We start from the raw sequence: 25,644 nt of genomic DNA, 5'->3' as shown, positions 1-25,644 counted from the left end.
GAACTTGTCCGTGTAGACCAATTTGGGTTTCCAATCTCTCCAAAAGAATGTGGTCATCGATGGTATCAAAAGCAGCACTAAGGTCTAGGAGCACGAGGACAGATACAGAGCCTCGGTCTGATGCCATTAAAAGGTCATTTACCACCTTCACAAGTGCAGTCTCAGTGCTATGATGGGGTCTAAAAACCAGACTGAAGCATTTTGTATACATTGTTTGTCTTCAGGAAGGCAGTGAGTTGCTGCGCAACAGCCTTTTCTAACATTTTTGAGAGGAATGGAAGATTCGATATAGGCCGATAGTTTTTTATATTTTCTGGGTCAAGGTTTGGCTTTTTCAAGAGATGCTTTATTACTGCCACTTTTAGTGAGTTTGGTACACATCCGGTGGATAGAGAGCTAGATGCAGGCAAGAGTGTGCAAGGTGGTATTGAATATCACTGTGTCCATGTGTCACCTCAATTTTTCTCTTGTCCTGTGTGCACCTATGTTGTAAACTTTCATTCATAGGTTGTAGCAACCTCGTGATGGGTATAGGTCAAATTTGAGTATCATGTTGTAATGCTGTTACAACGCTGTTACATTGAACTGGGTGAATGGAATATGTGACACTCTTCCAATATGCTGTAACGGATTACATGTAAGGGATTACAAAGAACTGTCATTTTTATACTTTACTTTACCAGCAAAAATTGTGTAATCAGATTACAGATACTTTTGAAAAACTAGATGATTACTTCGAGGATAACTTTTATATTCAGAAAGCATGTTTGCAGAAAAAAATGACACTTCTATTTTCTCAACGACATTCAAATCAGCATTGAAAAAAGGCACACGTTTATATTTGTTCTGCCTGAGGAAGTCTGACCTCAAATCAGGGACCACTATGATGACACACCAAATGTGTTTGATGGATCGCGGGAAAAGAGCAGGAATAGGCTTTTACAGGCTACAGTCCAAACTATATTTTCCAATGGTGCAATTGACGTCGTCATCCAGTGATTATCCAATTTCCCCACTCTGGTTTTGGCACATGCGCTCTAGCCAACAAACCGCAGTGCGGGTAGGCTACCTACATTATGAGATTATTCTGGATAAAAACGAGATTATTTGTCAGAATAAGAAGCTATTTATTGGAAAGGAGCATCAAACTCACTCACCACCCTGTGAAGTTCATATGTAGCCTAATAATCTGCATGCTTTCGCGAGTCGATGTGCGAGGACCACACAACATATCATCGCGTGACTCCAAATTTACTTCGATATGATGGTTATTATATCAATATTTGCGCATAAAAGCGTTTCCACTGCCATTTCTCCATAATTTTATTTTACCGACACAAAAATAGCCCACCATGTTGAAGAACAAATTGAATGTCGGCATTTATACAATTTTACCGGCATTTCATGTTTCCATAAACCGAGTCGTCACTTTTTGTTCATGCGCCATGTAATTCATCTTCATGAAATTGTCGGATGGAAACGTGGTTAGTGACCTCCGAACAAACAAATATTTTCGTGGGCGGAGAAAAACCTCTCGCTTCGCCTCTTTCGTCTCTGACTACACTCAGTAGAACGTTTGGTAGCGTTGTGACAGACGCCGTGTTCAGTCTAAAGACATGCAAGTACTGACAAGGTTTATTGCCAATTTTACGTTTTAAAATTATGCCAACAGCAATCGCAACCTCCAACAAGTCGTTTAAATACTTTACCATAAGAACTTCAGAGTAAAGACGGCAATGGAAAGGTGGAATAGTCACGTGCGCGCTGGACTGTTCCAGAGAGATTGTACACAACATGACCCATTCACTGGTGTCTTCAACACCTGTAAATTGTCAGAGTTATCTGTGGATTTATTACATTTGAATAATGAGTTATTTGTGAATATATTTGCCAACATGTTGTGATTGTCTCTTTTCAGTGTCCAAATTAGCAGAGTGGCTTGATTTAAGGGAGACATTTTGGGATGAGTTACATAGTGGCCTTGTACACAAGATTGCTTCTCCTTGCCTTTCCTGCCCAGAATTGGATCAAAACAGTGATTGTGTATCTTATTTTTGACCTGCTCTTACCAGTCCAATCTTCCTCTTCTTCCTCCCCAGCTCTCTCGGACAGTTTCTGACCTGACCACCCTCATGTACCTGAAAGAAGCAGAGCTTCAATACTGCCACTCACAGTAAGTGATCAACCATTGAAATCTGTTCATACATTAATGTTATGGTACAGTCGTCTATATGGTTTAATAATGGATCCATGACATTGTCTACAAAGATACTGAAACTGAGAGGGATCTTAGTTGTGAGGTTGTCTGATATAAACTTACATAGACTCATGTCACCATCTTCTATTAGTCTCCCTCCCGCTATCAGAAGGAAGCTGTCACTCAAGCTAGGGGGGCCAACATTCTGCAGGCCAGCCTATCAGAGCGTTAGTTTGAATTGGAGACCCAATCAAAGGAGTTGGCAGTCCTGCGGTTGGAGCAGCGGGAGTTGAGGGGCTTGCAGCGGCCTGGAGAGAGAAAGAGGGGCACAGGAAAGGTGATAGAGCAAGGGTTCTATAATTAGTTTGAATACTTAGAACATTTAAACTCCTAGCCTCTTCCCCTTGAGGTAAAGTAATATATCTAGGTGTAACCGAAAATCTGTCATTGTGCGCTTGAGCAAGGAATTTAACCCTATTTGCTCCTGTAAGTCGCTCTGAATAAGAGCGTCTGCTAAATTACTCAAATGTACAAATGTAAATGTGGTTGGGACTAAGAGAGATGTGTGTGGTGTGTAGTACTCGATGTGGATAGAGGTACAGTGATTGAATGCTTTTCCCCCACCAGATGGCGTTGTTTCACCCATCGGCTCAACAAGCACCTCCGTAGAACGATGCTGCGACCAGGTGAGCAGACCAACTCCTGGATGACTGGTAGGCCTTCAACAGAACCAGTAACTGCCATACAGAGTAAGACTTCCAAAAGCCTTAAATTATCCTCATTGGGGGGTTGCTATTGTAGTTCTGATTGCATACTCTAATCACAGTGATGTGTAGTGACACGTATGCATAACTGCCCACTGTCCATTCTCCTGTCTTTTCTCTGTAAGGAGACACACAAACAGACACAGAACACACAGCAGTGTCAGGCACTCGCTTGCGTCCCAACTAATATGCGTTCTCTAATTCTCTCCTTCTCTCTTTCTTTCTCTCTCTCGGAGGACCTGAGCCCTAGGACCATGCCCCAGGACTACCTGACATGATGACTCCTTGCTGTCCCCAGTCCACCTGGCCGTGCTGCTGCTCCAGTTTCAACTGTTCTGCCTTATTATTATTTGACCATGCTGGTCATTTATGAACATTTAAACATCTTGGCCATGTTCTGTTACAATCTCCACCCGGCACAGCCAGAAGAGGACTGGCCACCCCACATATGCTCTCTAATTCTCTCTTTCTTTCTCTCTCTCGGAGGACCTGAGCCCTAGGACCATGCCCCAGGACTACCTGACATGATGACTCCTTGCTGCCTCCAGTTTCAACTGTTCTGCCTTATTATTATTCGACCATGCTGGTCATTTATGAACATCTTGGCCATTTTCTGTTATAATCTCCACCCGGCACAGCCAGAAGAGGACAGGCCACCCCACATAGCCTGGTTCCTCCCTAGGTTTTGGCCTTTCTAGGGAGTTTTTCCTAGCCACCGTGCTTCTACACCTGCATTGCTTGCTGTTTGGGGTTTTAGGCTGGGTTTCTGTACAGCACTTTGAGATATCAGCTGATGTACGAAGGGCTATATAAATACATTTGATTTTGATTTGATTTAATATCAAGGTCTGCTTTGCCCAGAGGAGGATGGTGCACACTGCCCAGGGTGGACCTTGACACATTTTCCCAAAACTTCCTGTACTAAAACAGACCTTGAATGTGGCTCAAATGTTGTTTTTTACATGTTTATCTATTGAAAGATATTGATTTGAATCAATGTATCTATAGGTAAAGCTAATTATAAACCAAACTGTAATACTGTTGTGAATTTCAGATACTGTACGTACAGGCTTATTTAAGTGAGTACCTAAGACCTAACTCAATGTTTTATCATTAACCGTTTTAAAATACTATGAGCAATAAAGGAAAACTTCTGTCATGTTTTTCACTTCACTTAGACACCACTCTCTGTCCTGTGACTGCTTCCTGTTTTTATGTGCGACCATCCTTTAATGGTCACTCACTGGCCCACAGAGGAGCTTACCTAACTACACATTTCTGCAAAGTAGGTATAAATGGATCAGTGGCACTTTGAGCCCCAAATGGTGAAGCATGATGCCATTTTGACAACTTCTGATAAGCTACTGTGCAAAACAAATTTAACGCAAACACACATTGTAGATAAAGAAATTGAACTTCTGACGAGGAAGTCATCTGAGCCCATGTTTGGATACTTGACTTCATCAGTCAGATTATCTTCTCTTCTGTCTTTGGATGTGAGACTTGATAGAACGTACACGAAAAGGAGTATCTACTAGAGAATTTAATTCTTTTTGCCTTTAATTTAAAAAAAAAAAATCTGAAAAAAGGCAAACAAAAGTATTAAATGATTGAGAATAATCATAGTCAATGATACAGTAGTAATAATATTAATAGTTCTGTCATGTTCCATCAAAATCATATCAGCATACTTTCTGTAGACATTAAGACTCTCCCGCAGCTCAGTGGCAGCACTTTCAAATATTCACACTTAGAGCTGCAAACAGGTAACCCATAGATGCACAACAACAATAATCACAGATCATAGTTCACAACACTGCTGAAAAACATGCTCCATTGGTGTCGCTGTTGCTCTACAAAGCTCTGACACCAATGATGAATCTCAAACTGACCCCTAGCTAGCCTGTCACTAGGCACTTCTAGGATTGGATAGGTATAAATATTATAGTAATTGATTCACCCTGCCTTCTCATTTGCTAGTTGGAATTTCCCCACATTACTTATATCTATCCAATCCTTTCAGATCTACAGGAGAAGAGCTAGGGGCCAGTTTAGGATTCAGCACAAAAGTGAATGGAATCTGATGTGGAAATTATTTGAAAAAGAATCTGATGAATGTCAGTGGTGCATTGAGATTAACTGACAATGAGGAGTATCACTAGGCTATACAGTGCAGGTCCAGTGTGTGCAAGTTTATTGTAAGTGGGAGCGTATCGTCTGTCCTCTTTTTATTGTAGAAGAGAGTGAATCATAGATACCTCTATTCTTCCCTTAAAACATGAAGGTTTTTACAGAATGAATGACAAGGTAGAAATTCAGGAATGTCAAGATGGGGCAGATGAAAGGGTTGCCTAAATTACATCACCAAACCAAAGTGTGTCAGTCTGTGTGTTTGCCCTTCTCTCGGTGTTTACAGGTACTCTCTAAACCTTGTTTTATATCAATGATCAATACATGATCAATATGATCAATATTTGTAGAAATAATTACATTTAAATCACTATTGGTGGAAAAAGAACGATAAAGCCCCCTTCCTTTTAATGGCACTCCCTCGGCGTGGACAGCCATGGCACATCATCCCTCTTTATGACATTTAAATCTACTTTTTATCCATTATAGCACTTATTACACCGCTCCTAAAAACTGCTGGCCAAATGACACCTGTGGATCTGTCAGCATCGCCATGGTACAATATTACATCAACATTTACATGGTGCTGGGTTTTCACTTGTGTTTGCCACCCCCATAACAACAACCACTGCAGACAGCGAGAATGCAAAACAGAGAACATGTACAAGAAAAGTGGCTTAAGCAAGACAAAAGAACACCGCAAGCAACATAGGGAAGACCACGAGGCCACCACACCTCTCCATCCACATGCCTTCATCCCACCGTGTGTGTGTAAGAGTTTGTGCAAGAGTGTGTGCGTGAGCTCTAACAGTCCTCATCGTCTGCCATTCCTTTGAGCCGCAGGCGGGCAAAGTCCTCGAACACAAAGTCGTCATCTTGGGAGAAACTACTGCAGGACGACAAGAAACAAGGAAACATGGCAGAAGTGTGAGTGTTTTAGATCTTTGGGAATGGTCTTTGGCTGCATTTACACCGGCAGCCCAATTCTGATATTTTTTTCACTTATTGGTCTTTTGCCAATAATTGGGCAAAAGATCAGAATTAGGCTGCCTGTGTAAACGGAGTAAAGAAGCAGTGATGACAATGGTCAGACAGACCAGATTAATACTCACTTTGATTCAAATTCTATCAGGTTGGTGTCGATGGGAGGGTCCGACTCCGGCACAGCTGTTAGAACACACAGATAATGACATGTCAGTGCGATGTCACCATGGCAACTCCATAGTAATTTACAGGCAGGAAATACCAGAGTGAGATTATGTATTTGATGTGCTTGTGTATGTGAGGGACTGTTGTTCCCTGCCCACAAGGCTGAACTAAACTACTGACAGATATTTCACAAGACTGTGTCCATTTTCAATTCCTATTCACTTATAGGATAAGTAGAGTCTCCACTAATTCACTGCTTCCCAATCACACAAAAAAGCAAGCCCCTTGAGGGACTCTAAAGTGCTCATCTTCCTTAATTTGAACTGATCGGAACATTTGAATATGTGAATGTAACAAGGTGGAAGAATATGGTGGAAGCTTGCCAGAGGATTTGTTCAATTCTCAATTCACTGCAAATGAAGGGAAGGAGACAAACCCGAAATACTGAGATAAAGACCTGATAGTGGGCTTATGGAGAGGTGGTGGGAGTCTGTAGGTACCTGACTGTGGGCGGGATATGGGCAGTTCTGTGGGTTTGGGGTGCATTAAGACAAAGGGCAGCTCCACCGATACATCTCTGGAAAAACACAGAACATAAACAACATTTATTAAGAACAATAATTATTATTATACATGCATATATATTATAAGACATTTAGCAGACGCTTTATTCCAAAGCGACTTAGTCATGCGTGCATACATTAAGTATGGGGGGTCCCGGGAATTGGACCCTCTATCCTGGCGTAGCAAGCGCCATGCTCTAACAAATGAGCAACGAAGGACCACATGAATGTTCAATTATGCATGTCAATCAATAACAATTTGTTATTCTATGGAAACATTCATATGATATACTATTGCACAATTAATAATCCAGATCTGACAGGAAACCACCCAGGAAATAGTGATTAGTGACATGTTTGATCAGTGAAGGGGCAATTATCCCCATCAACCCTCCTTCGCTGTCGAACATTGATCTTCACCAATGGGAACTCTTCAGGTCTGGGTAGCACTTTGTTTCCAAACAGTCATTATACAGTAATAACCAATGAATTGTAATAAATCAAAGCCTGAACACCAAGATGTGCAGACTTAATATATTCAAGCTTAATTCCCCTCAACACTGCATTGATAACTCTGCATCAGTGTGACTTTGGGCCACAGCCTAATGAAACCTCACACCATCCTTAGGGTTAGGACTGACTCAGGCAGGGAGAACACAGGAGGCTGCAGCTTAGCATCTGCAGGTGAGATTTGACATACAATGGCTGGTATGTAAAATAACCACACATACACACACTTAAGAGGCACTGATGGCGGTTCTGGCGCACAGACACTCAACCAAGCGCGCACACACACAAATAGCAGTAGGGCATAAGATCACCACACACACATGCAGGTGGTGGCTGGGATGTCATATTACCTTTCTAACACGCCACTCAGCAGCCTGAGATGACCCAATGCAAGAGCAGATGCACAGATGGAGGGAGAGAGACGCACAAACAAACAGACGGGCGGACAAACACAGGAGGCGAGAGAGACACAAACCACAGGAGGGAAGATGAAATGAGGCGGGAACTCAAAACCAAGGCAACCGCAACCGAGAGAGGGGAGACCACAAAGCATGGCGCACCAGTGAGTGGAGTGGGAGGAGCAGAGAGACGAGTGAGGGTCTGGGAGACGTGATTTTATGACTGTTTATACACAAGTTGTAGTGGCAGAGTATCAGGAGTGTATGACACAGATTGGAGTGTAAAGGTGTGTGTGTGTAGACTACAGCATGTGTGTGGTCAGTGGTAGGTGTGTGTGTCAGTGTTTCCCTGAGGACATGGAAGTAGCCAGCCGGGGGGGGGGGGGGCATGCCCTCCTGGATATTGTTTTTGATAGTTTCCTTGATTCTATTCGAAATACACAGTTAATTGTTGAATACTTTAACGACTTTACCTCCCATATTGGTAAAATGGGTTGCGACGTAATTAAAATGTATGAATTCAGTGTGTTGTTAATGTTTGGGATATTGTCTAGGCCTATATGATCAGAGCTATTTTCTAAGTAATATAACTGTATATATCACTAAACCAGACTCGAGATAAAAATTATATTTACAGTTTTACTGCAAGATATGAACTGCCACAATGATGTTTGTTCTTAAAATTATGTATTTTATTGGCTCTGTGGCTATGGACACTAAGGGTAATGAAACCAATGTGTCATTTAGAAATGTGGGTGAACTATCCCTTTAACAGTTTGGCCTGTCAATTAATCACTGTGGGTGGGATTGTCAGGGAGGGGACAGGTTGTTTGTGAGTCACAGAGTTGGTAGGGTTTCAGACTTGAAGGGAAGGCGGGAGATTAGTAATCTAGTCAGAAAAACTAGTCTAGTCGTTCAATTACATTTATTGTGGCAAAAACCTAAGAAAAAAGGTTGTATTCGGTCAGGTAAACATGGATTCCCTGTTGAGAAACAATATAGAACTGCAGGAAAATTCTCAAGGGCAGTCCTCATGAGAGCTAGTTTCATCAGTCTTTGTGACTGCACTTGAAGAAACTTTCAAAGTTCTTGAAATGTTACGTATTGACGGACCTTCATGTCTTAAAGTAATGATGGGCTGTCGTTTCTCTTTGCTTATTTGAGCTGTTCTTGCCATAATATGGACTTGGTCTTTCACCAAATTTTCTGTATAGCCCCCTACTTTGTCACAACACAACTGATTGCTTCAAACACATTAAGGTAAGAAATTCCACAAATTAACTTAAGGCACACCTGTTAATTGAAATGCATTCCAGGTGACTACCTCATGAAGCTGGTTGAGAAAATGCCAAGAGTGTGCAAAGATGTCATCAAGGGAAAGGGTGGCTACTTTGAAGAATCTCAAATAAACAAATCCAAATATATTTTATAACACTTTTTTGGTTACTACATGATTCCATCTGTGTCATTTCATTGTTTTGATGTCTTCACTATTATTCTACAATGTAGAAGATAGTACAAATAAAGAAAAACACTTGAATAAGTAGGTGTTCTAAAATGTTTGACCTGTAGTGTGTATATTTCCTGAGCTTTCTTATTAAACCTTATAATTCTTTTTTTTCTCTTTTTTTTGCCATTTATGAATATGTTATTCAATGCGTTTCTATGGGCTTTAGTAGTAAAGGCCAAATTCAATACTTGTTTTATATTTATATGCAGTTATTGTTTTATACCTAAAGGGGTCCTACAATTCCAAAACAAATAGCTAAATTATCTATGTTATGACCACCTTAAAACAATTCCACATGTCAGCTTAGAACCGAGAGGATTAGGGTGTTTCTCAATTTTTCATACTACCGTGCTCCACACTCTCATGCTCAAGAGTGTATTCTCAGATCATGTTCTTGTGGAGACGAAAGTGTGGGAAAACCCCCATAAAACAATACATTTGAGAAGCACTCGCACTCTCCCTACTGTATTACCTCACACTTTACCTCTCCCTTCACTGAACCTTCTTCCAGCCAGGACAATGGCAACAATAGATTAAACAAGATATATACACAAAGCAAACATTTCACTTCATAATAATCAACTAGATATGTGAATCGTAATAATGTAGTTAAACAGGCAAAATTGACCTAAAACTAATGTTATGCAAGGTAGATGTACATTTTTCATGGGTAGCTACCAATTCTTCATGGCTAGCTAGCCAGTTAGCCCTATTGACTTACCCATTCACTGAACTGTTTTCCAATCATGAAAACAATGGCAATAGAGACGAAACAAGATAAACACAAAGCAACCGTTTTACTTCATGACTAACAGCTAGCTATATGTGAATCATAATAATGTAGCTAACCAGATAGTTTAACAGTTGTCACTACAGTCCCTGGTTCGAATCCAGGCTGAATCACATCCGGACGTAATTGGGAGTCCCATAGGGCGGCGCACCATTGGCCCAGCGTCATCCGGGTTTGGCCGGGGTAGGCCTCCGTTGCAAATAAAAATTTGTTCTTAACTGACTTGCCTAGTTAAATAAAAGGTTAAATAAAATAAAATCAAGCAAAAATTACCTAAAACTAATATTATACAAGATAGATGTCAATTCTAGCTAACAATTCTTTGTGGCCATCTAACAGTACTAGTAGCTAGCCAGTATACGGTACATAGGCAGGAAAACATGCCAAAAGTAACACAGCATGTATTTATTAACATATCAAGATAAAATATTGTAGTCAGGAAATATATGAGATGTGAACAGGCAACATTTCATTCTCTCGCTTCAGCTCAAATAATGCCTGCCATTGATTTCAAGAAATGTGGCATAATTTTTTACGTGGTTGCGTCATAATTCTTTGCATACTTTCCGTTGAAGCTTGGGTTGATGCATGCTTCAAAATATGTACAAATGGAGTACGCATTCAAGAAGTGCCCTCTGTGCTCTGTTTCACATACTTTGATTTGAACTCATACTCCGACCCTCAAGTGCTCCAATATGCGTGTTCGGAGGTAGTATGTATTTTGAGAAACACCCTTAGACTGAGGTTTTTAAATTAAAAGAAGCCTAGTTAATATATGAAGTTTAAAAAGTAGTGCGTAAGGAAAACACTGCAGTGTGTACCTGCACAGAACCACCCCACAACAACGTATTGATATTGACCAGACTCATGTGGAACTCACCCTCCACGAGAGATGACCAGTTTTACTTTCACCCTGTAGGAGACCAGGATTCCAAGGACCTCCTTGTTAGTTACATCCTTAACACTGAAACACAAACATGAGAGAAAGAGAGGGTGGTGAAAAAGGTTCTCAGTAAGGGATGGGTTCTTGCATCTTCTAGGGTGCTGCGTTCGAAAATAAATCAGAATAAATGCATTTATGAGCTCAACCACTCCCTTAGCATGTGTAAAGTCACATTCTGGCCAAGTTACAGTATGTGTGGTGTGTGAAATATTGCTGAGGCCAAGCTAGAGAGAGAGTAATTATTATCTAACATGGTTCTGGATGCCAGATTACAGTGTTTGTGTGTGTGAGTCATCATACATGGTGCTGGAGGCCAGGTTGGTGTCCTCATGTTTGAGCTTTCCATCCAGGGCCAGGCCCCTCTTCTCACGGTTCTTGTCTAGCGTGGGTGTGAGGGTGTACACCTTACAGAACGTAGAGCTAGACGACACCTGGTCACTGAGGAGAGGAACACACACCTATCAGCACACCTGGGACATAACTGGAATATCAATAGATCTGGACAAGAAGGTATGGAAAAACACCTGATCACAAGCTAGAAGTTATTAAGAGATGCCTTGGAAATCTGAAAAATGATAATGGCATGAACAGGAAAGGAAAGGATGGGGGAGGGAGAGCAAGCCCGAGCCAGAACTGTACAGGAGCCATACTTGCTGGATGAGACTGTGGGCCTGGAAGAGGACTTTTTAGCTAACTTAGCTATAAACATGATACTATTTTTCTTTCGTGCATGTATAAAATATTAAAGGTTAACAGAAAGCAAGAGGAAATTGGTGAAAAAACAAAAGAAAAAGTGAACAATATCTGACAAGTGGGTTATCGTTCTGGCTTCAGGAATGGCGGTTCAAATGCCCTTTCTTCCCTCCTGTTGCTACACATCAGTTGGGCTTTGCGGATGGATGCCACCAACGCCACCGAGCAAGGCAGACACAGTCAAACTAGATCCGAGAACAATCTAAGATCTGCTACGTAGCCCCTGAGAAAGCTCCGACCCAAAGAAACACGCGCACACACACAAGCTTTACACAGCGTCATTCCAGCTAACAGCAAATCCCCAGGTGCTACCAGCCACAATGCATGACTGGCTATACTGCAGTAGTTCAGAACTACCAGAGGATGGGGGATGTGCTCAGGGTAACAGACAGTGCTTCACCACTCTTTTTGACATACACAAAATTACAGGGTGTTTCTCTGCTATCTAAAGTAGCCTCAAATTTTTATGAACAGGTTACCAATGTAGCCTCTGCTTTGGGTACTTGTTGTTTCTCATTCCCACAGAGTTTCCATGTTTTGTCCTCTACCTGTAGCATAGAAGGAACTTTGTTTAGAATTACAAACTCAACATTTTGTTGTTCCTTGCCAGACCAGGGTAAATGTTGTTTCAACATTTGTTCATCCTAAAATACTGGTATACAATGGCAGAACGGCGCCAGAAATCAAACATGGTATAACTAAACCTTTAATGCTCACCAACATAGTCTATATACCATGACGTCTGGTGCTGCAGCGGTCAGCAGGTTATTGTCATGCAAAAGGATGGCCGTCTCACAGACTGTTAATTAACAATCATGTTAAATGAACATCTCCAGACTCCACTCAGACAAGTAGCATACAAGCCTCTGACGCACACCTTTGGAACATCGACATTTTAAAAAGTTGAATAAAACTAATTGAATATACACCATAACAATAAATGTATTTTTATTTTTTTATTTTTTTTATTTCACCTTTATTTAACCAGGTAGGCTAGTTGAGAACAGGTTCTCATTTGCAACTGCGACCTGGCCAAGATAAAGCATAGCAGCGTGAACAGACAACACAGAGTTACACATGGAGTAAACAATTAACAAGTCAATAACACAGTAGAGAAAAAAGGGGAGTCTATATACAATGTGTGCAAAAGGCATGAGGAGGTAGGCGAATAATTACAATATTGCAGATTAACACTGGAGTGATAAATGATCAGATGATCATGTACAGGTAGAGGTATTGGTGTGCAAAAGAGCAGAAAAGTAAATAAATAAAAACTGTGGGGATGAGGTAGGTGAAAATGGGTGGGCTATTTACCAATAGATTATGTACAGCTGCAGCGATCGGTTAGCTGCTCAGATAGCTGATGTTTGAAGTTGGTGAGGGAGATAAAAGTCTCCAACTTCAGCGATTTTTGCAATTCGTTCCAGTCACAGGCAGCAGAGTACTGGAACGAAAGGCGGCCGAATGAGGTGTTGGCTTTAGGGATGATCAATGAGATACACCTGCTGGAGCGCGTGCTACGGATGGGTGTTGCCATCGTGACCAGTGAGCTGAGATAAGGCGGAGCTTTGCCTAGCATGGCCTTGTAGATGACCTGGAGCCATTGGGTCTGGCGACGAATATGTAGCGAGGGCCAGCCGACTAGAGCATACAAGTCGCAGTGGTGGGTATTATAAGGTGCTTTAGTGACAAAACGGATGGCACTGTGATAAACTGCATCCAGTTTGCTGAGAAGAGTGTTGGAAGCAATTTTGTAGATGACATCGCCGAAGTCGAGGATCGGTAGGATAGTCAGTTTTACTAGGGTAAGCTTGGCAGCGTGAGTGAAGGAGGCTTTGTTGCGGAATAGAAAGCCGACTCTTGATTTGATTTTTGATTGGAGATGTTTGATATGGGTCTGGAAGGAGAGTTTGCAGTCTAGCCAGACACCTAGGTACTTATAGGTGTCCACATATTCAAGGTGGGCACCATCCAGTGTGGTGATGCTAGTCGGGCAAGCGGGTGCAGGCAGCGATCGGTTGAAAAGCATGCATTTGGTTTTACTAGCGTTTAAGAGCAGTTGGAGGCCACGGAAGGAGTGTTGTATGGCATTGAAGCTCGATTGGAGGTTAGATAGCACAGTGTCCAATGACGGGCCGAAAGTGTATAGAATGGTGTCGTCTGCGTAGAGGTGGATCAGGGAATCGCCCGCAGCAAGAGCAACATCATTGATATACACAGAGAAAAGAGTCGGCCCGAGAATTGAACCCTGTGGCACCCCCATAGAGACTGCCAGAGGACCGGACAACATGCCCTCCGATTTGACACACTGAACTCTGTCTGCAAAGTAATTGGTGAACCAGGCAAGGCAGTCATCCGAAAAACCGAGGCTCCTGCCTATTTTAGGCAGGTCTAAAAAAAAACTAAAAACATTATGATTTGAAATAAATGCATTTCAGAAGAACAGAATATAAATTGGCCTGCTGTGTGTTATCTGGCTATAAAATTATTATTTTTTAAATTAAAAAATATGCCATAAGCTGTAGGCTTGTTCATTTAGCAGACAATATATGCGTATAAGTCCCGAGAACATCATATGATTTTATAGTAAGAATATAATTGAACTTAGCTGATAAAAATAGACTGGATAATATTCCCATTCCGGAGCGAGAGAGTGCGCATATGAAGTGGCTATGTTGAGCGTAAAAGTGATTATTTGAAACAGGTCCTATGCGCTAGGTTTAGAGTTATTTGGCAACTTTAGTTGTGAATGATACAAACCTTAAAATTATTTAGAAATCAAAAATATATGGGCTGTATGATCCGACTATAGGCTATTGATGATTTGAGAAAGTCGCAAACAACAAAAAAGCTTGAGCTCTGCTCCTTACCTCAGGCTGCATACTCTGTTCTCTCATCAAATGATCATATTTCCACCAATCAGACTATTCTGAATATGAACTAGTCTTTACTAATATGTCAAATTAGTTGTGATTTATAATAGCCCATTATCAAACAAGCAATACAAAAAATACATGTCATCCGTATGCACTGGAATAGCGAATGGGGGCCACTTTCCTGCCGGTCCGGTTTTCACTCATGTTGGGTAGACTATTCCAGTCATTTCGCTGCGACACAGGTGATATTCAGCCCAAACTCTGTGCTCTCCAACCCTGTTCCTGCAGCTACCCAGTGTTTAATTTGTGAAACCAGGTGAAATCTGTTTGGGAACATCGATAGTAACATGTTTTCACAACTAAACATATTTCATTAAACTGTTATAACAGCCCCTCTCTCTCTGCGCGCTGGAGAAAGGAATAAAGGAGAGGAGATTGAAACTCACGGTGGTGAGATATTTTGTAGCTCAAGGTAATGTGTCAGTCCATTATTATAATTTGTTTAAATTCCCTATTACTTGGCTAGTCAAAATCTACAACAAATGTACTATAATTATAGTCTAAATCTGAATTTCTTTAATTTAAGATACACCGATTATAACATTTAACATTTAAGTCATTTAGCAGACGCTCTTATCCAGAGCGACTTACAAATTGGTGCGTTCACCTTAAGACATCCAGTGGAACAGCCACTTTACAATAGTGCATCTAAATCTTTCAAGGGGGGTGAGAAGGATTACTTTATCCTATCCTAGGTATTCCTGAAAGAGGTGGGGTTTCAGGTGTCTCCGGAAGGTGGTGATTGACTCCACTGTCCTGGCGTCGTGAGGGAGTTTGTTCCACCATTGGGGGGCCAGAGCAGCGAACAGTTTTGACTGGGCTGCGCGGGAACTGCACTTCCTCAGTGGTAGGGAGGCGAGCAGGCCAGAGGTGGATGAACGCAGTGCCCTTGTTTGGGTGTAGGGCCTGATCAGAGCCTGGAGGTACTGAGGTGCCGTTCCCCTCACAGCTCCGTAGGCAAGCACCATGGTCTTGTAGCGGATGCGAGCTTCAACTGGAAGCCAGTGGAGAGAGCGGAGGAGCGGGGTGACGTGAGAGAACTTGGGAAGGTTGAACACCAGACGGGCTGCGGCGTTCTGGATGAGTTGTAGGGGTTTAATTTTTAATTTTGATTATGTACCAAAGATATAATGAATCAGTATTTATGTTTTTCTGCCATGCATAATATGTAGTTGGCTATTTAATGGCACAATCTTTATTTAAATTCAGGGGGATTTGGGGCTTGGGCTCATATATAGGCCTATGCATAAGCTCTAATATGCATATGTCTGCTTTGAATTCATCATCACCTTAGAAAGCGCTGTCCATTTTGTTGTGTTAGGCTTTGAAACAACATCCACAACGACCATGTTTTTCACTCAGTTTCAACCTATTGTTGAACTTCTTTCTTCAAATTGATCAAGCACAGTGAGGTAAGTTGTAAAAGCACCTACTGTCTTGATGATAAGTGTTTGATGTGATTTTCGATTACATTTGCATAGATGTCAGAGTGGTTGGAGCAGTGGTTCCCAACCTTTTTTGGTTACTGTACCACCCATTTAATTTTGCTCTGCCCAGAGTACCCCCTCATGTAGATTTGACCAATCAGTCTTCCAGTACCCCCTGTGGATAGGCCAAGTACCCCCAGGGATCCTAGTACCCCTGGTTGGGAACCGCTGGGTTAGAGGAAGAATAGAGCCCTGAGTACCAGGCCATTAGCCACCTGATGATCGTTAGGGAGTTGGGTAAGCTACTACTAATGCATGTCCAGTGTGCATAAAAAGAGATTACCCTGACTCAACGTTCATGTAGGATTTTACTGTGGTCATGACTCATGACTGCCAGTGTGGCAGTAATACGTCACCGCAACAGCCCTAGGTGTGATGTATAAAAGGAAACAGGCAAAGTGGAAATAAATGAACTGAGGAGTGATAGGTATAATAGTCAGGTAAAATACTCACTCTGCCTCCACCTGAGCCACTGGACACTTGTACTGAGCCGTACTGAACAGACAGATATCAGCATACTGTCGCACTGGGGAGAGGGAAAGAAAGAGTTAACCACACACATACAAAAGAAAACAGATGAGAGAAGAGCGAATAGAGCCTAGAGTCATAAAATAACAATTGATACAACTTTGATGAAAGACAGGTACCTGAGATTTTGACTCTTTTGACAGTCTTGGTGGAGTTGTTGGTGACGTGAACATTCACGCTGATGGGTTCTCCATGGTAGTAGAGTTCTTTATCCAGAGAGGCCTCCAGGTGTAGTGAGCGGTCCGACATGAGGAAGCTCCGTGTGGTCTCCACCATGGGCTGAGGCCCAGGCTTCTCTGGGGCATACTGCACCTTACGGATCACTAGCCGCACAGAGTTCCTACACAACACATACGTTAGAGATCACCAACTTTGCTGACTAACTAAAAACATAGAGAAATGCACAGACATGCATATCACATGTTTTCAAGGATTACAGACCCTAAAAAGCTCCTGCAGAAGACACAGAGTAAAATGGCTTTTGTACCTTTTGTGAATCTTCTCCTCTATCGATTTGGCACAGAACGCCCGGATCTCAAAGTCTACCCCACATGCCTAAAGAGGGAAAGGTGGAGGAAAGGTGAAGCGACATGGACAAAACGATCAAATTGTCATTATTAGCGTCATGTGGGTGTGTATTGTTGACTCTAAAGGTATGGAAATTGCTGAGTTTAGATATCCGTCATATAATGTGTAAGTTTGCATGAAGTGATGCTCAAGTGTCTTTACCTTCCCAGTGTCTTCTGGTCCTGGCTGTAAGGTGACTGAGCACGGCAGGTTCTGGGGAATCTGAGAGAGACACAAATTTGCCATATTTTACAGACTCAAAGTATATGTATGTTCATGTGTGTGTGTGGTTGTGTGTGTTTACTTGACTCACTGTGAAGTAGAAGGGGTGTGCCTGCTGGCCCAGTTTCTTCAGTAGTCTTTCCTGCAAGCGACTGTTGGCTTTGCGTTCCTCTGCGATTGGAGGAAAGGCCTGGAAGGTGGAGATGTACAGATCCTTCCGGAAGGACAGGCCCAGCACGTCCAGGTCCTCACGGCCATAGCGGAATGCACACGTCAGAGTCACAAACACTGGGGAGAAGGAGGAGGGGTTTGAACATCAGAAGAGGTTGATATAAAATGGCAAAAAATAGGAGACAAAACAGTGGAGAGAATGAGGAAGATGCCAACTCATACCTTTCCTTTCTTTCAGATAGTCGGGGTCCACTAGAATCACACCATCTGTGAGAAAGGAAAATGTAAAGAGGTAAGGTTTTGATTAGACAATATTAATTGTTTGAAACACAGAGTTTACGAACAATAAAATGAGGCAGTTTTATGAGAGTCCCATGATGCTCTCACCAGTAAACTCATTGACCATCCAGCACTTACCGACTGGGTCCACCTGGTCAAGGTGATCCACAAAGTCTCTCTTTCCCAGGTATACTGTGACCTGCAGAAAGGAGGGAGGGAAGTAGAGGACTTTATACAAATGTGAAAGTGTCACAATTAATAACATAAACCATCAAAGGATACAACTAGTCATGCAATACTCATGTCCTTTACCTTGCAGTTGGGGCTTGATTTCTTGAAGACTCTGACAAAAGGACACAGGAGATAGAAAGTGAGAGAGAAAGAAAGAAAGAGAGATTTGATCAAGTAAGAAACTATAGCCTATAAAGTATGGGGTGTAACTTTCACACCTCTGGGGTGTAATCATTAGTCCAAACAGTTGCCAAATGTAACGTTTTGCTACTAGAATTAGTGTTTTAATTGGACAAATTAAGGTAGGTCACTCCTCGTTTTGTTTGATTCCATTTAAGAAACATTTAGCAACCGAATCCACATAATGAATACGCCCCTGGTGTTCGTCCAGTTTGTCCTCTATCATGTCCCAGAGGTGTAGGGTTAGACCCAATATCCTGCATCTGGACAGGAAACTCTCTCCCAGCAAATAGAGGCCATTTCCTGCTGCCGACTGCCACAAACACAACAGGACAAAAAAAACCTCCTTCCTCATTTCACGAGGAATATCTACAAAGGAGTATTGATACATACTGTGTGTACTCTTTACGCCTATTACAGCATGCAGAAAAAAAATTCTGTTCAACAATAGTTTCTGAACTAAATTCTCAGAGAGCACTTTCACTATCACAGACTAGGCCTACACACACCCTATGCATACCTAACCTAGGTACGCAAACACACATACTTGTGAGAGGTTCATGGAATGTGGCAAGGTGTAACACAGTGTGTGCGTGCATATAGGAGGAAAGAGGATATTAACTGGCGAGCATTGAACGACTGTAGTCCTGTCATAAATGGGATATCTAGGCTAAATTTGCATAGAAACTCATCCCAGTGACTGCTGATAACTAACTGATAAGGACAAGTCAACAACTCCTTAACATTAGGAGAATGAAGAGGGACCACTGACTACTAGTCCATTTCTGACCAGGACAGGACTAGTGGAGGAAGGTTAACACTTTATCCTTTCCCACCAGTGGTGGAGAACATGAGCACACTAACAGCATATGGTAGTAAGTTTGACTTGGGATATAATTTAACTATAGTGAGTGTGTAGTGGACACAGGACAGGGCATGTCTTGTCACACATGCTCAGTTTGAATCTTATTGGCCTAGTGCTCTGCTGACTCTTCATTTACGAGCCAGTGCTACATTTTATACCTCCTGACTAGTTACCATCCAAACCCCTGACCCCTCAAAAACACCACCCCACTTGCTCACGAGCGTCCATCAGGGGGTCGTCATCACTGCTGCTGACGCTTCAGAAACCACAAGAGAAACACCTATTAACCTGACCTTGACCCTAAATCTCAAAACACTGAACCTAAACACCAATATGACCGTTTACGTCAAACCTTCTACATGAAAGTGACCCTGTCCACAGCACAATAACCAATAAATAAAATCAAAGAAAAATGTCGGTAGAGAACCATGCTGCATTCTCCAAATATATTCCACATTATTTATAGTCACTTGCAGAGGACATCGATCCAGAATAACCTAGTGGAGAAGTACAGCTGCTCAGAGTCAGACTGTACATACTGATGAAGATACAAGCAGCTGATTACCAAGGTGTCAGGCCTGCAAGTGTATGAATAGCTGCATCTTTGTCCTGGCCTGATATGGACAGCACACAACAGTGGCTATACAACATGCCTATATACAGTAATCACGTGTATATGGCACATGGTATCATTAGCTGGATAGACTGTTTGTGTTTGTTTGTTTACATGCAGGATATTTATCTATGCATGAAATAACACTGGGCGATTAAGCGTAAAATGTACATCAAATAGATGTCACTGAGGGCCAAATAAACAGACTGCTAATTAGCCAGGACTCAAAACAGTACATCAATCATGCATATCAGCTCATTCGTTCATTTTGAGCTAGCTACAGTAACGTTAGTTGTTGGATGCGAGTTGTACCTAAACCCACACACACCACGGGGGCCATCATAACACCGTTTACCCCACCCTGCAGCTAGCTAGAACATGCTTACTAAAACTGTTGCAATTGAAGTGAAACTAGCTAGTTGTCTAGTTAAACTAGAAATTATGTTATCGTCATCAAGGTGTAGGTAAAACAGGGATATTCTGGTGGATTGCGAAGACTCTTCCGCCCGAAGAGTTCTAGCTCGCTAACTACCTTTGCTAACATTAGCTAGCTAGGAAACATATGGGTCTGGCTAACAACAACACAAACACTGCTCTCGAAATCCTACGACTATGGTCGTTTTGGCTGAATGGTCTCTAACGTTTAATAAGATAGCTAGTTGCTATTCTTGCCTTGGTAAGTATGGACCAATCTGATGTTGATGTAAGGGGAACAGGCTGGTCTCAAGTGATGCTAAGATGCTAGCGTAGCTAGCTCCCCGTGCTCGTGCCTTCACACACACAACAACACACACACTGACAAGGGAGTAGAAAATACGGGGGAATGAATCCTTACCTGGTGCCCGCCTTGTCCCCCATCTCCTCGGCAGGCTTTCGGTATATTGGTGGCAAAAGAACAAGCCGTGTGTATTTCTGTGAATTGTTATCTGTTTATTTTATGGTGTATTTTACTCCACCCTTGCAAGCTATCTGGCGCTGGCTTCCGTTCCTTTTCGCTTCCGCAAAAGCAGGAACTCATCCGATCCGTGCAGTTCTGATAAAGACGCGCTTTTGGGAACAGTGTAGCATTGCGCAATAGCTACGCACTCTCAGAATACCCTACGCCAAAATGTTACGCTTTTTGGGACATAACGTTAGAGCGTTGCAGATTGAATTGCAATGTGTATACAGTGCATTTGGAAAGTATTCAGACCCTTTGACTTTTTACATTTTGTTATGTTACAGCCTTATTCTAAAATTGATTAAATTATTGTTATTTTACTACTGCTCTATAATTATTTGTTGCTTTTATTTCTTATTCCTCTTTTTTTAAACTGCATTTTTGGTTAGGTCTTGTAAGTAAGCATTTCACTGTAAGGTCTACAACACCTGTTGTATTCTGCGCATGTGACAAATACAAATAATGTTTTTCCTCATCTATCTACACACAATACCCCATAATAACACTGTGAAAACAGGCTTTTAGACATGTTTGCAAATGTATCACAAATACAAAACTGAAATACCTTATTTACGTAAGTATTCAGACCCTTTGCTATGAGAATCGAAATTGAGCTCAGGTGCATCCTGTTTCCATTGCTCATCCTTGAGATGTTTCTACAACTTGATTGGAGTTCACCTGTGGTAAATTCAACTGATTGGACATGATTTGGAAAGGTACACACCAGTCTTTATAAGGTCCCACAGTTGACAGTGCATGTCAGAGCAAAAACCAAGCCATGAGGTCGAACGAATTGTCAGTAGAACTCTGAGACAGGATTGTGTTGAGGCACAGATCTGGGTAGGGCTACGAAAAAAAATCTGCAGCATTGAAGGTCTCCAAGAACACAGTGGCCTCCAACATTTTTATTTTTTATTTTTTATTTAACCTTTATTTTACTAGGCAAGTCAGTTAAGAAAAATCGTATTTACAATGACGTCCTACCCCAGCCAAACCCGGATGACGCTGGCCCAATTGTGCGCCTCCATATGGGACTCCCAATCATGGCTGGATGTGATACAGTCTGGATTTTAAATGGAAGAAGTTCCTAGAGCTGGCCGCCCGGCCAAACTGAGAATTCAAGGGAGAAAGGTCCTGGTCAGGGAGGTGACCAAGAACATGATGGTCACTCTGACAGAGCTCCAGAATTTATATGTGGAGATGGGAGAACTTTCCAGAAGGACAACCATCTCTGCAGCACTACCAATCCTGCCTTTATGTTAGAGTGGCCAGACGGAAGACACCCCTCAGTAAAAGGCACATGACAGGCCGCTTGGAGTTTGCTAAAAGGCACCTAAAGACTCTCAGACCATGAGAAACAAGATTCTCTGGTCTGATGAAACCAAGATTGAACTCTTTGGCCTGAATGCCAAGCGTCACGTCTGGAGGAAACCTGGCAAAATCAATACGGTGAAGCATGGTGATGACAGCATCATGCTGTGGGGATGTTTTCCAGCAGCAGGGTCTGGGGAGAATAGTCAGGATCAAGGGATAGATTAACAGAGCAAAGTACAGAGAGATCCTTGATGAAAACCTTCTCCAGAGTGCTCAGGGCCTCAGACTGGGTCGACGGTTCACCTTCCAGCAGGACAACGACCCTAAGACAACGCAGGAGTGGCTTCGGGACAAGCCTCTGAATGTCATTGAGTGGTCCAGCCAGAGCCCGGACTTGTACCCGATCGAACATCTCTTGAGAGAAAATAGCTGTGCAGTAACACTCCCCATTTAACCTGACAGAGTTTAAGAGGATTTACAGAAAAGATTGGGAGAAACTCCCCAAATACAGGTGTGCCAAGCTTGTAGCGTCATACCCAAGAAGACTTGAGGCTGAAATCGCTGCCAAAGCTGCTTCAACAAAGTGGTGAATAAAGGGTCTGAATACCTATGTAAATATAATATTTCGTTTTTTTACTTGTAATTCATTTGCGAAAATGTCTAAACAGTTTTTGCTTTGTCGTTATGGGGTATTGTGTGTAGATTGATGAGGTGAAAAAACAATTTAATACATTTTAGAATAAGAGTGTAATATAACACAAATTTGGAAAATGTCAAAGGGACTGAATACTTTCCGAATGCACTGGAAGTTATAGAACAGACACAACTCCTTACACTACTTTTCTATATGAACATAGCTGCAGTAAGTGGGTGTGCTGAGGGTGCCGCAGCACCCCCTAAAAACTAAATAAATAAATAAATGCATTTATAAATATACAGTACCAGTCAAAAGTACTCATTCAAGGGTTTTTCTTTATTTGTACTATTTTCTACATCATAGAATAATAGTGAAAACATCAAAACTATGAAATAACACATGTATCATGTAATAACCCAAAAAGTGTTAAACAAATCCAAATATTTTTGATTTTTTTGATTATTCAAAGTAGCCACCCTTTGCCTTGATGACAGCTTTGCACTCTCTTGGCATTCTCTCAACCAGATTCACCTGGAATGCTTTCCCTACAGTCTTGAAGGAGTTCCCACATTTGCTGAGCACTTCTGGGATGCATTTCCTTCACTCTGTGGGACAACTCATCCCAAACCATCTCAATTGGGTTGAGGTCGGGTGATTGTGGAGAACAGGTCATCTCATGCAGCCCTTACACAGCCTGTAGGTGTGTTGTGTCATTGTCCTGTTGAAAAACAAATGATAGTCCCACTAAGCGCAAACCAGATGGGATGGCGTATTGCTGCAGAATGCTGTGGTAGCCATGCTGGTTAAGTGTCGCTCAAATTCAAAATAAATCACTGGCAGGGTCACCAGCAAAGTACCCCAACACCATCACACCTCCTCCTCTATACTTCACAGTGGGAACTACACATGCAGATATCAACCATTCACCTACTCTGCGTCTCACAAAGACACAGCGGTTGGAACCAAAAATCTCAAATTTGGACTCATCAGGACAGATTTCCACTGGTCTAATGTCCATTGCTCGTGTTTCTTGGCCCAAGCAAGAGTCTTATTATTATTGGTGTCCTTTAGTGGTGGTTTCTTTGCAGCAATTCGACCACGAAGGCTTGATTCAAGCAGTCTCCTCTGAACAATTGATGTTGAGATGTGTCTGTTACTTGAAATCTGTGAATCAATTATTTGGGCTGCTATTTCTGAGTCTGGTAACTCTAATGAAATGATCGTCTGCAGCAGAGGTTACTCTGGGTCTTCCTTTCCTGTGGCGGTCATCATGAGAGCCAGTTTCATCATTGCGCTTGATGGTTTTTGCGACTGCACTTGAAGACACTTTCAAAGTTCTTGACTTTCAAGAATAATTTACCTTCATGTCTTAAAGTAATGATGGACTGTCATTTCGCTTTGTTTATTTGAGCTGTTCTTGCTATAATATAGACTTGGTCTTTTATCAAATAGGGCTATCTTCTGTATACCAACCCTACCTTGTCACAACACAACAAAATTCCACAAATTAACTTTTATCAAGACACCTGTTTAATAGAAATGCATTCCAGGTGACTACCTCATGAAGCTGGTTGAGAGAATGCCAAGCTTGTGCAAAGCTGTCATCAAGGCAAAGAGTGGCTGCTTTAAAGAATCTCAAATGTACAATTAACACTTTTTTTGGTTACTACATGATTCCATCTGTGTTATTTCATTGTTTTGATTTCTTCACTATTATTCTACACTGTAGAAAATAGTAAAATAAAGAAAAACCCTTGAATGAGTCGTTGTGTCCAAGCTTTTGACTAGTACTGTACATTAACACCTGCACAGGAACACCTTTGATAGAGTTGTGTACACAATGTGAGATGATCTCTGCCTATGTACTGTAGTCTCCTCAGTGGTTTGTGAGTGCCCATAGAAGAAAAAAGGCATTAGCAATACAGTAGCATGTTTGTTGGTGATAGTAATACTACAGTAGTAACATTGTTGTGTTTGTCCATTTCTGTAGGCTCTGAGGCAGGCGGGAGGCAGGCGTTGGAGCCTGTGATGACACTGGAGGTGACGGTGGGGGAGGAGCACCTGAGCCTCGTGCTGAGTGACCTAGCTCAAGGGCGAGCGGCCATCCGGGACATCCAGATTCGCCATAAAGTTGCTGTTGGCCACCGTGCCCCTGGCCGAGATGATGGTAGGTAATTCAATATCATCGTGGAAACATGTAGCAGTGAGAGACTATATACTCACACCAGTACAATGAAAGTAAATATATATATATATTGCAGAAGTGTCATTACTGGAGACACCGTCAGGGTAGTTTACAATTGTAAAATTGACTGTTTCTGTTATCCTATTTTCTTTCCTCCTCCTCGGTTTCAGGGCTACTCCAACCCACTGCGAACTCTGACCTCCAGCACCAGAAGGCCCTGCTCAACAAGATGGCTGGCCTCGCCTGATGGCATCAGATCCTGTTCCTGAACTACAGGAAGTGGCTGCCTGGCTGCAGGACCTGCGATTGTTGTATGGGATTTGACAAATCTCTGCATCCAGTTCAAGTGTGGGATGGCCATGAGACTAGGATTGGATTAATGGATTTCCGTACCTAACTGAGAAAGGCCAACATTCAGTGGTTATGTTTCTGTGGTATGAATGGATTTTTGGAAAAGTAGGCCAGCAGGAATGTTCATGTAAATACTCCCGTGAGAGCGTTGCCTGTGCAAACAACATAAAACAAATCAGGTCAAGAACATGTGAGCATAGTGGAGGTATCAGTAATTAAAATGTATATCAATTATATGAAGGATCACTTTGCAATTAAATGTGTCCCAATGTGTCATTTCCATGTTAGCTGTATTTCACTTCGAGTGTCTGTTGCACTGTACACAGACAATTCACTTCGCAAAGGTTTATTATTATTCATTTTAATCATACATATATACATGTGACAAATAAAATGTTATTTGTCACATGCACCGATTACAACAGGTGTAG

The 25,644-nt window shown here is 42.0% G+C and overlaps 1 protein-coding gene and 1 long non-coding RNA gene across 2 annotated transcripts; one reads left to right on the top strand and one right to left on the bottom strand.

Annotated features, from left to right (window-relative positions):
• Positions 1-1,064: 1,064 nt before the first annotated feature.
• LOC115136467 (uncharacterized) lies at positions 1,065-4,120 on the top strand. The gene is made up of 2 exons (XR_010464908.1): positions 1,065-2,173; positions 2,825-4,120. It is a non-coding gene; the product is annotated as an uncharacterized LOC115136467 (long non-coding RNA).
• Positions 4,121-4,503: 383 nt separating this feature from the next.
• LOC115135849 (arrestin red cell) lies at positions 4,504-20,815 on the bottom strand. Its single transcript, XM_029670981.2, has 14 exons — positions 20,622-20,815; positions 18,210-18,240; positions 18,036-18,096; positions 17,841-17,885; positions 17,539-17,735; positions 17,388-17,447; positions 17,146-17,213; positions 16,778-16,998; positions 16,584-16,656; positions 11,255-11,392; positions 10,892-10,975; positions 6,741-6,817; positions 6,204-6,258; positions 4,504-5,980 (listed from the first exon to the last, which is right to left on the bottom strand). Exons 1-14 carry the CDS (start codon positions 20,642-20,644, stop codon positions 5,896-5,898), a joined length of 1,218 nt encoding a protein of 405 aa, XP_029526841.1. The 5' UTR covers positions 20,645-20,815; the 3' UTR covers positions 4,504-5,895.
• Positions 20,816-25,644: the final 4,829 nt, after the last annotated feature.

The sequence above is a fragment of the Oncorhynchus nerka genome, linkage group LG10 (genome assembly GCF_034236695.1).
Source record: "Oncorhynchus nerka isolate Pitt River linkage group LG10, Oner_Uvic_2.0, whole genome shotgun sequence".
NCBI lineage: Eukaryota > Metazoa > Chordata > Actinopteri > Salmoniformes > Salmonidae > Oncorhynchus > Oncorhynchus nerka.
Note: the sequence above shows the minus strand (reverse complement) of the source record. Positions and strands in the feature narration are given on the sequence as shown.